The following is a 14,354-nucleotide window of genomic DNA, read 5'->3' as shown; positions in this document are numbered from 1 at the left end:
GCAACACTTGGATACAACATCACATCTCCAGGCCCAGAACACATTACCTCCAGCAGTTTAAGCTTCCAGTTTCAGGTAAAGTTGTTAAACTTAGTAAAACTTCAGATTTTTCTGCTTTTTATTTTTTATGAATGCCTATTTTTCCTTCTCTGCTGATGCTCCATCCTGTTTGTTGGGCTTGCTGTCAGTGAGCTTGATAACCTGAAGGCGTGGGCTAACATATTGTCATGCAGCATTCTCAGTACCCGGACGTATTTTTCTGGGCAGCCAATCTTTGCCATTACCAGCCAGAGGGCCTGACGGTTCACTGAGTCGAAGGCTTTGGTGAGGTCTATGAAGGCCATGTATAATGGTTGATTTTGTTCTCGGCATTTTTCTTGCAGTTGGCGAGTAGTGAAAATCATGTCTGTAGTGCCTCTGTTTGGGCGAAATCCACTCTGAGACTCAGGAAGGATGCTTTCTGACAGGGGGGTGAGTCTGTTGGCCAACACCCGAGCTAGGGCTTTCCCTATGGTGGACAAGAGAGAAATGCCACGGTAATTTCCGCAGTCTGCCCTGTCTCCCTTCTTAAATATGGAAATAATTAAGGCATCCCTAAGCTAAGCAGGGATTTCCTCTTCTTCCCAGATTTTGAGATGTGCTTAAGAAGATCGGGTCCGCCTTTCTTCAGGACTTCTGCTGGGATGCCGTCGGGCCCAGCAGCCTTGTTGTTTTTCATATTCTTAATGGCATCCTGCACCTCACCCAGGCTGGGTGGTTCTCCCATGCCTTCAACTATGGGCTGTTGAGGGAGTTGGTCAAGAGCCTCCATTTCAGGAATGGTGTCCCTGTTTAAGAGGTCCTTATAGTGCTCTTTCCACCTGTTTGCTATTGCATCCTTGTCCTTCAGAAGCAAGAGCCCATCTATAGAGCAAAGGGGGGTTAGGCGGCGATAGCTGGGACCATATACCGCTCTTGTGGCATCAAAGAATCCTCTTGTATCACCAGAGTCGGCAAACTGCTGGATCTCCAGAGCCTTCTTTGTCCACTACTGGTTCTTCAGTTTCCTAACTTGCGTTTGGACGGCTGCCTTCGCTTTGGCATGGGCTGCTCTTTTCACCTTGCAGTGGATGTTATTTTGCCAGGTGATAAAAGTGTGCCGCTTGATGTCAATGATTTGCTGAATGTCTCCGCTTTTTTTGACCAAGGATGTTTTGGCAGGAGTTCATGATGGCAGTAGAAAGTGTGCCCCAGTGTTTTTCAGTATCCTCCGGATACTGTTTGGGCAAGGCTGCACTCTGAGCATCCTGCAGCTGTTGTTGGTAGGTGGTGTCACCCAACAGGTCGATGTTAAGCTTTGGCCGGCTCTGTCTTTTCTGCATCCTTCTTTTCCGCATTAAGCGGATAGACATGATGGAGCGAATGAGGCGGTGGTCAGTCCAGCAGTCATCTGCACTGGTCATTGCTCTGGTGTTAAGGACATCACGGCGGTCTTTGGAGCGGACAATGACGTAATCAATGAGATGCCATAGTTTGGAGCGAAGATGCATCCATGATGTTTTGAACTTGGTTTTTTGACGGAAAAGTGTGTTGGTGATGACCAGGTTGTGCTCTGAGCACTTGGTTAGCAGAAGTATGCCATTGGAGTTTGTGTTTCCAACCCCTTCTCTCCCCAGCGTGCCTCTCCATAGGTGGTGGTTTCGTCCCACTCTGGCATTGAGATCTCCAAGCAGGATTAACTTGTCCTCCTTGGGGACTTCAGATAGAGTTTTGTCCAGGTCAGCATAGAAGGCCTCCTTTACTTCATCCTGTGCATCAAGCGTTGGGGCGTATGCACTAATAACGTTGGCCATCTGACTGCTGGCAAGCATCAGACGTATGGTCATTAGGCACTCGTTGATGCCCACAGGGAGTTCATGGAGGTGGTTGATGAGGCAGTTCTTAATAGCAAAACCCACACCATGGATTTGTGGCTCATTTGCAGGCTTTCCTTTCCAAAAGAAAGTACATCCGCCTTTTTCCTCCTTCAGCTGCCCTTCATCAGCCAGTCGGGTCTCGGAGAGCGCTGCAATGTCGATCTGAATAGGTGGTCCCTGAATAGGGGCTGCTCAGTTATGGGTGCAGCTGCCGAGAAGCTTTTTCTGCCTCAGTCCAAGAGCTTAGCGACTGAATCAAACACTCATCGCCTGTGTGCCAGGTTGTGACTAGGAACTACCAGACTTCACTGTCCTGCCCCCGTTACCACTTCCTGAACGCCACAGGACTTTGTCTTCCAGGATGTAAAATGGGTAGGTTCCCTTTGGGAGGACGCCTGCGCGTGACGTCTTTTAACGTGGGGAGACTGATGCGCCTGCAGCCACCACACGGTCCTTGGCAGAGAGGGGCCTGAATCCAATGGCATGGAATCCATGACGAATGGAGACCACCCTCTGTTGCAGCCTTCATCCGCCTTCAGTGCCGTTGTGACTTAGAGTATCATCCTTCGCCACTTCCGTCGTTGAGGTCTTTGGATCGCACTTTGTCTGGGACCTCCCCCTCGACCTTACCGCCATGGGTGACCCTACCAGGAGCTAAAAAGCTCCCGACGGCATCGCTCTTAGGTTCATCGGAACACACAAGGTTCTCCACCACGGCAAGGTGGCGATCCATGGAGAACAAAACACACACACACTAAAGCAAACAGATATTGTTCTAAACTGTATTAAAGTAAACAGGTATTATCTTGAACTGTATTGAAGTGAACATGTATTATTTGGGACTGTTTTTAAGTAATCCTATATATATAAACCTTCTTACATACACTTTCCCAGACACCCTGACACACACACACACTCCCTGACCAAGATATCAACACACACACACACACACACACACACACACACACACACACACACACACACACACACACACACACACACACACACACACACACACACACACACACACACCACACACACACACACACACACACACACACACCACACACACACACACACACACACACACACACACACACACACACACACACTTCCTCTTACCAAACACACACACACACATGTCCTTTTCAAGGTTCTTTTTGAGGCCAATGTTTGATACTAATATATCTGTGTACAATGTTTGATTGTTTGAGAAAGAATAGTTTGTGTGAAACCTTCCCTGGGAAATTAAAGGAGTACAGTCCGGTGGAAGATAAGCAGTGACTCTCCGCCCCAAAAAAGGTCCATATATACTGTTGTTTATTCATGCACGGTGCCCCCTGTTGCTGACTGGCCGGTCCCGATACCTGTATCGCACGGCAGTGGAGCGGGGAGCCCGGAGTGCTCTGTTACAGGGCACTCTGTATTTTCGTATTGTGTCTTTTTACCATTAAAATCAGATTATTGTTATAATTTTTATGCCGGTGTTTTGAACTCCTTTTCTTATTAATCTGACCAGGCTCATCTAACGGACAGCGCGGAGCAGAGCTGGGCTTTAAGCCACCACAACTGTGTCTGCTCCTACAACACACACACACACACACACACACACACACACACACACACACACACACACACACACACACACACACACAGTAATGCAATGCAATTTCAACTAACCGTGTTAATATTAGTGATGAGGTTCTTGTTAAACTTAGTAAAACTTCAGATTTTTCTGCTTTTTATTTTTTATGAATGCCTATTTTTCCTTCTCTGCTGATGCTCCATCCTGTTTGTTGGGCTTGCTGTCAGTAAGCTTGATAACCTGAAGGCGTGTGTGTGTTTGTGTGTGTGTGTTCATTGATCAACTGCAGCAGCATGTTACCACCTGTGAAGAAGGACCGGGTCATTTCTCACCTTCCACATGTTAGTAACACACACACACACACACACACACACACACACACACACACACACACACACACACACACACACACACACACACACACACACACACACACACACACACACACACACACACACACACACACACACACACACACACACACACACACACACACACACACACACACACAATGCAATTTCAACTAACCGTGTTAATATTAGTGATGAGGTTCTTTTGGCCTGAATGCATCTCTCAGTTTCTCTGAGATTAGGCTGCACATTTGCTCACGTCCATAAGTCGCTTTTCTTCACAGTGTTTCAGTACAAATGCAGCGCTGCACACCAAAGATGGCTTCCACCCTCAGGTGAAGGCTGCCTGCCAGGTTCAGAGGACGGACTCAGTGAGGTGAGGACAAGAAAACACAAGTTCCCCCATCCTGCAACTACACACTGTTTAAAGTAAATGAGTTAGTAAGGGCAGGGCACTTTAAGCTTTAAGTCACGCTATGTCTGCTGACCTCATGGGAGCCTGCCTGCAGACCTCCACTCTCAGGACAGTTCCGGTGCAGACCTCCACTCTCAGGACACCTCCACTGTCAGTACAGGAAGTGACGATTCTGACGCGTTTTTTTCCCGCCCACCGAAGGACTCGTTTGATGGAAGTTTTCAAATCACAATGGAGACTCATCACGGAGGTGATGAGTCCGACCACCGTGCACTTTGGGTCGGCCTTGGTCAAGCCCTTTTGACCCCCCCAGTCTGGTTCTCGTAAAAGTTTTTCGCTCAAATGACACCATGGAGATATGTAACGGGAGTTGACAGGGGACTCTGCCCGCCTCACGAGTGTCTATTTTCGGACACTTTTTTTTCACTTTTCCCCAGTTGTATTATTTTGTAGGTTATTTCACCCGGTTTCTACCGGGGACATTGGATTTTGACAATTGTTGTTGCATTTTGCTCCTCTCCTCTCACTGATCGAATGGCAAACGCGAGGGCCTCCGCGCCGGCCGATATGAAGCGTGACCAAGACGCACCGTCCAGGGGTCCCACGGGTCCCACGGGTCCCGCAGCGGGGTGGAGGTTCCCAGCTGGAACCTCTCCACCTCCGCCGCGGTGCACCCGGCAAACACGGTTGTTTCTCGAACCTTCCACTGTTGTCTAGCGGGTGTAACTAAAATACAAGATGTCGTATTTATATATATATAAATACATATATATATATCTATAGATATATATAGATAATAAGTGTCAGTGCTATTTTATGTTGTATTAGCGTGCATTTCCTGTTCTGAAAGTGGCGCTGCGGCTGTACCGATAGTAACTACAATACAATATATATATATATAGATATATACATATGTATATATTAAGTGTCACGATCCGATTTTATTTTGTATTTGCGTGCATTTCCTGTTTGGAAAGTGGCACTGTACTGATAGTGGTGATTTTATTTTGGAATTCTTAGCGTGCACTTCCTGTACTGACAGTGGAGGTGTCCTGAGAGTGGAGGTCTGCACCGGAACTGTCCTGAGAGTGGAGGTCTGCAGGCAGACCCCTCTCGCTGACCTCGACCCTCACTTCTAAACTATGTTGATCTGGAGTGTCTCTGTAATAGATAAGGCCGGTGATATTTCTTAAAGGTGGGGTAGGTAATTCTCTTCAGAAACACTTTTGTTATATTCCATGGAATGCTCTTAACATCCCGATAGCAATGAATATATTAAATGCGTTGACAATAAATATACATTAAAATTCATCTGTGGAAGCCGTGGCGCTGTAAAAAGCACGACCAATCATCTGAGCTGGCCCGGCTAAAATAACTGGATGGCCTACCTGCCTGTCAGCACAATGTGCCTCTGTGCACACATTTATCTCGTGCCCTCATTGGTCATGTGCGCGTTCGTGTGTGTTGGAGGAGGGGCTTTGTAAGGAAGTCTGAAGGAAGTGGCAGGGCGGCGTACTTTCACATTCAAGCGCACTCAAGCTGGTTTCTCCATTCTTACCTACCCTACCTTTAATACATCACATACAACATTTGATGAGTGCATCTCTCAATACTTTACAGCTGTTACACTAATAAACCTTAACAAACTTATCACACATTTGACTCATAAAGCTGTTTTGGATTTGCATTAAGGGGTCTGGGCGGAACCTTTTTGAAGGGGTAAAATGATGTCCGCGTGTTAATAATCATGTTGCTGTTACTGTGTGTTTCATGCTGTTGTGGGTCATGAATGACTGTTTTGTCTTTCTGTTGCCAGCTTTAATGTTGCTAAGGTAATCGTAGTGGGAGACGTTGCAGTTGGGAAAACATGTCTGATCAGCAGGTGAGAAGAAGTCATGAATAATAAGATCCATTAAACTTTAAAGGATTATGTGGCATTACATTTTTTGTTGAAATGTGATCTGATTTTTATTATGAAAGCATTACTTGTTCAAGCCTCTCCTCAGTAGTGCTGAAGGGCATCATTACAATGTCTTCAACAAAAACAAATGAAAACTGATTTGATAGAGATGATGCAATTTAACATTGTTCCAAAACAGAGCATGAAACTTATGTGAAGCACATAATGGTTATTACTTACGTTTAACTCTTGTCCCTAATTGAGTTATACGTTGATGTTCTCTTTTTGATAAAAACTAAAATTATTTCATAGACCAATTACATTTCTAAGTTTTAAATGAGTGATCTCATTTTGCTTATTTTACCTTTTTGCTTAATCATAGAAGTGCTGGACATCTACCAGCTAAAACAAAGACACTTAGAAACTTAAATGTTTTGATTACATTTTACTTATGTACTACCTGCCACAAAAATGTGCCAATCAAAATATAAACATAAACCAAGGCCCTTTCAGTCTGTGTGTGTGGTTAATTGTTTCCTTTTGAAGGAATTTGAACCAGTGACAAGCTTTTAGAAAAGAAAACGTTATAGAAGTAGCCAATTGTATAGCTGATGTTCTTGTTTGCTAATGTAGATTTTATCGAGGCATCAGTTCCTTGTATTGCTTTAGGAAATCAATTTATAGACCAAAATGATTAATCAAAAACAGTTAATAGTGGAGAAATAAATTGATAATAAAAGACATTGATGATTGTTGGTTCTCTTTCACTCTGCGCTCCTTTAAGGTTTCGTAAGGGTGCGTTTGATAAGAACTACAAAGCAACCATAGGGGTGGATTTTGAGATGGAGCGCTTCGAGGTGCTCGGTGTTCCCTTCAGTCTACAGCTGTAAGTATGTCACTACAAAACAGACAAAAACCAACTACCTCATTACATTACATTGCATTTAGCTGACGCTTTTATCCAAAGCGACTTACAATAAGTGCGTTCGACCAACAAAATACAAACTTGAAGAAAACCGGATCATATAAGTACATCAGGTTTCATAGAGCAAAAACATTTCAAGTGCTACTCAACTGGCTTTAGGTAAGCCAGTCCTTTATTAGTATATAAGTGCTTTGTTAATAGTTCTATCGCTCGAAGTGGAGTCGAAAGAGATGAGTTTTCAGTCTGCGCCGGAAGGTGTGTAAGCTATCTGCTGTCCTGATGTCAATGGGGAGCTCATTCCACCATTTTGGAGCCAGGATAGCAAACCCACGTGTTTTTGCTGATGGGAACTTGGATCCCCTTCGCAGCGAGGGTGCAGCGAGCTGTTTGGCTGATGCAGAGCGGAGTGCACGTGCTGGGGTGTACGGTTTAACCATGTCCTGGATGTAGGAAGGGCCAGATCCATTCGCAGCATGGTACGCAAGTACCATTGTCTTGAAGTGGATTCTAGCAGTTACCGGAAGCCAGCGGAGGAGCGGAGTGGTGTGGGAGAATTTAGGAAGGTTGAAGACCAGACGAGCCGCTGCATTCTGGATGAGCTGCAGAGGTCGGATGGCACATGCAGGTAGACCAGCCAGGAGGGAGTTGCAGTAGTCTAGGCGTGAGATGACGAGAGCCTGGACCTCACAAGTTTGACCTTGACATTATAACCTGTTCATGACTCTTAACTCAACGTGAAGGACACACTTGTTGCTTAATATTCCAACACCACAATCAAAGCTGTATCTGATCCATTTCAGGTGGGACACAGCGGGTCAGGAGCGCTTCAAATGCATCGCTTCAACATATTACAGAGGAGCACAAGGTGAATGAAGCTCGACAGCACACTGTTACAGATCTCATGATAGAGTATTGTGTATATTCTCTCACACACAAACACCTTTTCATTGTTTGTACTGTTTGTCTCTCCAGCCATTATAGTGGTGTTTGACCTGAGCAGCGTCAGCTCTTTAGCACATGCCAGGTAAGAAATAACGATACACTTATTGTACCATTAAAATACAAGTTGAGGCTGAATCACGTGTGTGTGTGTGTGTGTGTGTGTGTGTGTGTGTGTGTGTGTGTGTGTGTGTGTGTGTGTGTGTGTGTGTGTGTGTGTGTGTGTGTGTGTGTGTGTGTGTGTGTGTGTGTGTGTGTGTGTGTGTGTGTGTGTGTGTGTGTGTGTGTGTGTGTGTGTGTGTGTGTGTGTGTGTGTGTGTGTGTGTGTGTTGATATCTTGGTCAGGGAGTGTGTGTGTGTGTCAGGGTGTCTGGGAAAGTGTATGTAAGAAGGTTTATATATATAGGATTACTTAAAAACAGTCCCAAATAATACATGTTCACTTCAATACAGTTCAAGATAATACCTGTTTACTTTAATACAGTTTAGAACAATATCTGTTTGCTTTAGTGTGTGTGTGTATGTGTGTGTGTGTGTGTGTTTGTGTGTGCAGGCAGTGGCTGGAGGACGCCATGAAGGAAAATGACCCCTCCAGTGTTTTACTGTTCCTTGTCGGCACCAAGAAGGACCTCAGTGTGGGTGCAAGAATTCCAAAAATAAGACTCTTAATTAATAAGTGGATTGTCAACAACAACAAAAAACGGCAACAATGAAATACAAATTTGTAGATTTGTTAATGTTATTTTAATGGCTGGTGTCATTTTTCCTATCATATAAAGTAAAAATGTTGGCATTTTGTCAACTCCTATCAAAATCAGCCAAATACGTTTCTGTAGATTGACTAACCATCGAATCAACTCATCAGTTTAGCTCTGAATATGTAACTTTGAGCAGAGTATCAACCTGATTCTATAGTGCCTTCAGTCTATTGTTCCCTGTTACATTGCCTCCTCTCTGTCTCTCTCTCCTCAGTCTCCTGAACAGTTGTCTCAGATTGAGCAGGAAGCCATCAGATTCTCTGAGGAAATCAAAGCCGAGTACTGGGCTGTGTCTGCCAAGTCAGGTGGGATTCAGTCACACATCCCATCATCTGTCACCCCTTCACCCCTTCATGCTTTCATTTGATGTCTTTCCCTCTCACTAAACTCTTTCCCCGTCTCTTCATCGTCTCAGGAGATGGTGTCATGAATTTCTTCTTCCGTGTGGCCTCTCTGACTTTCGAGGCTAACGTGTTGTCGGAGCTCGAGAAAAGTGGTGCGAGAAACGACGGTGACATTATCAGTAAGTCAGTTTACTCAATCAAGTCTCATTATTAATAAGCCAGCATCATACTAACAACTTTTTATTTTATTCAATTACCAACTAGTTCCCCAATAAAAAATCACACCTAAACCTAAGCATTATAGAATTTAAGGGATGAAACCCTCTGTAATGGTCACACATGCAGAGCACACAGCACACACAGTGAAATGTGTTCCCTGCTTTTAACCCATCCTAGTACCAGGAGTCTAGTAGGAGCAGTGGGCAGCTATTGTGCAGCGCTCGGGGAGCAATGGGAGTGGGGGGGTGGGTTGTCCGGTGCCTTGCTCAAGGGCACCACGGCAGGGCCCAGGAGGTGAACTGGGACCTCTCTACACTGTTAAAAAGGATATTGGTTTTTAGTCAGATGGGCAAATGTTATCATGCTGAGTGAACCCACTACCCATTACAACTCATTAAGACGAGTTACAAAAACTTCAACTTGAAAAATATTTGTAAACTCAGAATAATCCGTTGCATTAAATTGATAACATGAGTCAGCCTCGGCATTGTATGTAACACGCATGCGCCCGCAATGACGTCACACGCAGTGTCCCAAAACTGAAATGAATTTGAAATCCGAGTTGGCTGCCATCTTTCTTCCTCGCTCAGAGCCCGGACTGGAGTTATCAAGTAAGTACATTCAAATGTAATCTAATTCATCAGCAGACAATGCAAATTAATCCTCTAACGTTAGTCTCTGTCTCAGACTGACTGTCGCCACACCTTTTGATGCATATTTCATATTTAACGTTAGTTAGTTTTAGGAAAAACGTTAGCATGTTAGCGAGCTAGCTAGCTAGCAGTAGGTTGGAAATTAAGAGCTGCCCGAGTGAAATAGCGAGTATATAGTGTAAAGCAAAGGAGGGTTGAATGAGTTGAATGTTGATGAGACAAATTCCGAATTCGGACTATCTAGATTTAACAACAGATGATTACATAGAGCAGGGGTCGGCAACAGGCAGACCGAGGTCCGGATCCGGACCCAGACGCCGACCTATACGGACCCGGAGCTATAATCAATACATTAATAGGGGATTTTTCGGCGCCTCCCACTTTTTTAACGCTGATTTGGTTGACTTGTGTAATTCGTGGATAACCGAAGAATTTTCGTTTTGGGGGTGGGGGGGAGGGAGTCAGTCCGACAGACGGACAACTTCTCACTTCAAAAAAGAAGAAGAAATCTAGACCGCAAAAATAATTAAACAAGCGAGTACCTGTTTTTCCTGGCCAAGGACAGGTTCATGAACACAACACGAGCGTAACGTGTCTTCACGTGGTATATGTCTCGTCTGAAAGGAGTGCTCAGCACCGGAACGCCGCTCCAGCCCTTAAAGGAATGGTCCACTCATTAGATAATTAATCAAAACTTCAGTATTTAGTGAAACGTTATGTTTAAACCATACCCTGAAGAAATCAGCGATATTCCCCGGTAAATAATGATTTTATAGCTCTTTTTTATCAAGACCTGTATATTCCGTCTGGCCGCCGCCATGTTTGCCATTTTCAGTAGTCACGTGATGGTCGTGACGTCATCCATGCGTTCACTTTGTCAACACACGGAAATATGGTGGAGTATTTCAGTTCGGACTCGTCAGCAGAGGAACAAGTTTTGACCAATGTGAAGAGATTGGATGGGGGAATTCAGCCATACATATCAGTATGACAATACGACACCCTCTGTCCTAAGACCCTCACATCGTACAAGGAAAAACTTCCGAAGAAAACCCACAGTTTAAAGGGAACATGGGAGAAACCTCAGGGAGAGCAACAGAGGAGGGATCCCTCTCCCAGGACGGACAGACGTGCAATAGATGCCGTGTGTAAATTGAAAAGATATACATTTGCAACATAGGTAGTCCAAATGTTTGGAAATGCATGTGTGTATAATGGGAAGATGATATAAGATACTATATGTATGCATGTAGTACCACCCTTGCTAGCGATTCCCTCTCTAGTTTAGCATACTCAGCTTCGTTGTCTCTGGCCATAGAATCACGATTTTATGGGGCCGGAAAAAACGGGGGTAAAATACACACTAGCCGGTACTACGCTATATGGAAAGGCCACCAAAAACTGTCCTGGCCTGGACGTTAAAACGGGGCTAGCCGCTGCAATGGAAATGCGCTATAAACATACCTTATTCTTACTCCGAGCACTACTTCTGCTCCTCCGTCGCTTCACACTTGCAGAGGGCGATTTCTCAACTGGCCGAACTGGTGTCCTGGTCGGTGATGACACCAGAAAGACCGATGGTACTGCATCTCCATTGAGTAATGGTTGTTCTTTAAATCCCATGTTATGTTTTATCATACTCTGAGAGTAGTCGTCCGGAAATGTGAAATGTTCGCTGCATACATGAGCCTGTAAATCTCTCGGTTCGGGCCGGCCACATTCGCTAGCCACTGCCTCCGAATGTACTTCTTATGCTTACCTTTTGGCAACAGATGGAACCGAGCATTCCGTGGATTGTTCCTATCCGAATTATGGCAATATTTCGCGATACAGTGAGGCATATTTGAAGAGAGAAACTACAGTAAATAACATGGAGATCAACGTGTCTTCGAAAACCAAACGCATGGATTACGTCACGTCCGGGAAATGGCGGCGCCCCACAGTGTTGATGTTATTTCGGTATAATAATCAGTTTAAAATCACTGAAATGTCATCGGATTAAAAAAAAAAAAAGAGAGAGACTGGCAGAGAACTGGTCTGTTTTATCGGATGATAATTTTTAAAAATGAGTGTCATGAGCATACCATTCCTTTAACATATTGCAATACCGATAAGGAGCCGTACACATGCCGCAGTGTTTGCGTGGCTGTGTCTTTAGTGTAAGCACATTGCGATCTGTGTTATTAGGCATCTGGTTAGCTAGCTATGCTAACGAATTTAAAGAGATTTTCTACAGCCAGGTGTAAGAGAGCTCTCCTGAGAGGCTCAAATAACCTCAGCTCAGTGAGGTTAAGGCACACCTTGATATGATCATTATAGTTATTAATGAGACTAAATGAAAAACAGGTATAAAATACTATATGACAGCAACAAAAAAGTTGTTAAAAATAACAAGAATAGAGTTTAAAAGGGGAGTGATTTGTAAAATATCCTAAAAGGAAAATATGCTACAGTTCTGTTTCATATGGGTGTTGAGAGATGTATCCATAGATCTCTTAATGTTGCTCTCAAAGTGCACCACATTGATGCATTTAACTTCAATATTTAAACATTACACATATCCACAGTATTTAAGTAATGTTAATTGACAATAAATATTGTTGTTTTTGAATTGTACTTTCTTTATTTGATTGGCAGTCAGTTGTTGATTACATGCAGACATTGATAAAGCTACAGGTCACTTCAATATATATCACACTAATTCATGAAGCAACTTAGACATTTTGATGTTCCGGACCTTTGCATGGGGAGATTTTCTCTAACTGGACCTCGTTGCATTTTAGTTGAAGACCCCTGACATAGAGGATCAAGACCTGCATGATTTGTTTCAACAGAAGGTTACATCTTTCTTACTGCGTATGCAAACGATTTTGCATGTGTCTAAGACAAAAACCCAGGAAATTATAAACGAGCTATGTAGTATTAGCTCAGCTGTGGAAGAGTGCACACCACAAATAATTGGAAGTGTACTGATCAACCACAATTGTGCAGTAAATAGTGCAGTCACCACTGCTATAACAGAGATAGTTAAAAAAGCAAACCCCCTAAGTTTCCTGTCAAAGGGCGGACCTTTTGGCTCTGAATACAAAAGAGAAACTTTTTACAAGAATAATTTTAAAGTGATTGAGCCGATTGAATATGTTTTAGATGCATCTTCCAGACGTACATTTGTTTATATTCCAATTCTGAAAGTCTTGACAGAGCTGTTAAATCGTAATAATGTTCTTCTATTTCATGTATTGCATGTTCAACATTTGTATATGGTTTGACATATATATGCTTGTGCAATACCAAATATTGCATCTGGGCAGCTTGTGAAATGTGAAAACGTAGGTCACTTTTAACTTGGACTAAAATGATTTAATGTCACTTCTTCATATAGATCGTCAAGGAATTCACCAGGCTGATGTCGATGGACCTCAATTCGCTCTATGAGGGTCTGGACAGCCACCTGCAGAAACTCCTTCAGTTGTTCAGGTCAAAGCGCTTTGAGGGGATCAAAGAAATGACATCCTTAATGGAGAGCCTCGACAAGGATGTAAGTACAGTTCTTTACTTTAAAGTACTTTGAGGCAATAGAGCTGCCTTTCCACATTCATTCATGTGTTCTCGTGTAAACTCAATGTAATTGTTACGACGGGATACAGGGGAAGGACCCAAAAGCAGGCGCCTGATGCAGTTCAATGATTTAATAAACAACATGGTGGTACAAAGGCTTCAGGGATAGTGAGGCAGGCAAGGGTCAGAAAAGGCAGGCCACACACGGACACGGAATATGAAGGAATCTATTAAGTTAGCTGTGAACGTAGTGCAAATAACCAGAATGCCTTGTGGAGTGAGGGGGTCATATAATTATGATAGCAACGAGCAATATTAATTTATCATGTGTTTTGGCAGGCATCGAACCAAAGGAAAAGGGCAGCAGTGTTGCAGGGCCTACCATGGTACATGAGGGAGAATCCTTCAACTAACATGAAGATGTGTGAGGTAAGCGCTGAAATGTCGTTCAAGATGATACAAAAAACGAGTTCACAGGGTTACACTAGTCGTTTCAGGCGTCGTCTGTGTATGCACATATGCCAAAGCATCTCTAAAGCACTTTCGTTGTTGTTTTTTGTTTCTTTTTGCATGAAGCCAACGGATCCTGAAGAGGACGTCATCAAGGGAATGGTGATTGGAGTCCTTTTAGTCGTTGAAGATGTGAAGGAACCTCTTCCAGCTTCCTACAACGATGTCGCCCTCGTGATCGAGGAAAGGATAGTCATACGTGACCTTGGTGATGTACCCAATGCTTTTGTGAACCTGATGGGATTGCAGTACATGTTGAACCTTGACTATCCAAAAGACTTGAAATACACCTTTGAGGTGATT

General features: G+C 43.8%; 1 protein-coding gene across 1 annotated transcript; it reads left to right on the top strand.

Moving 5' to 3' along the window:
- On the top strand, window positions 1-13,657 carry LOC117444863 (ras-related protein Rab-34-like; the record flags this gene model as incomplete). The annotated part of the gene is made up of 12 exons (XM_071202800.1): window positions 1-75; window positions 4,115-4,206; window positions 6,062-6,127; window positions 6,930-7,031; window positions 7,871-7,935; window positions 8,043-8,094; window positions 8,563-8,644; window positions 8,982-9,072; window positions 9,183-9,290; window positions 12,171-12,223; window positions 13,366-13,521; window positions 13,631-13,657. Coding segments are annotated over 12 exons (969 nt in total), but the record flags the coding sequence as incomplete, so codon positions are not given.
- Between the last annotated feature and the right edge of the window lie 697 nt (window positions 13,658-14,354).

The sequence above is a fragment of the Pseudochaenichthys georgianus genome, unplaced genomic scaffold (assembly GCF_902827115.2).
Source record: "Pseudochaenichthys georgianus unplaced genomic scaffold, fPseGeo1.2 scaffold_965_arrow_ctg1, whole genome shotgun sequence".
NCBI classification, from domain to species: domain Eukaryota; kingdom Metazoa; phylum Chordata; class Actinopteri; order Perciformes; family Channichthyidae; genus Pseudochaenichthys; species Pseudochaenichthys georgianus.
The sequence above is the reverse complement of the archived record's forward strand: the minus strand, read 5'-3'. Positions and strand labels throughout refer to the sequence as shown.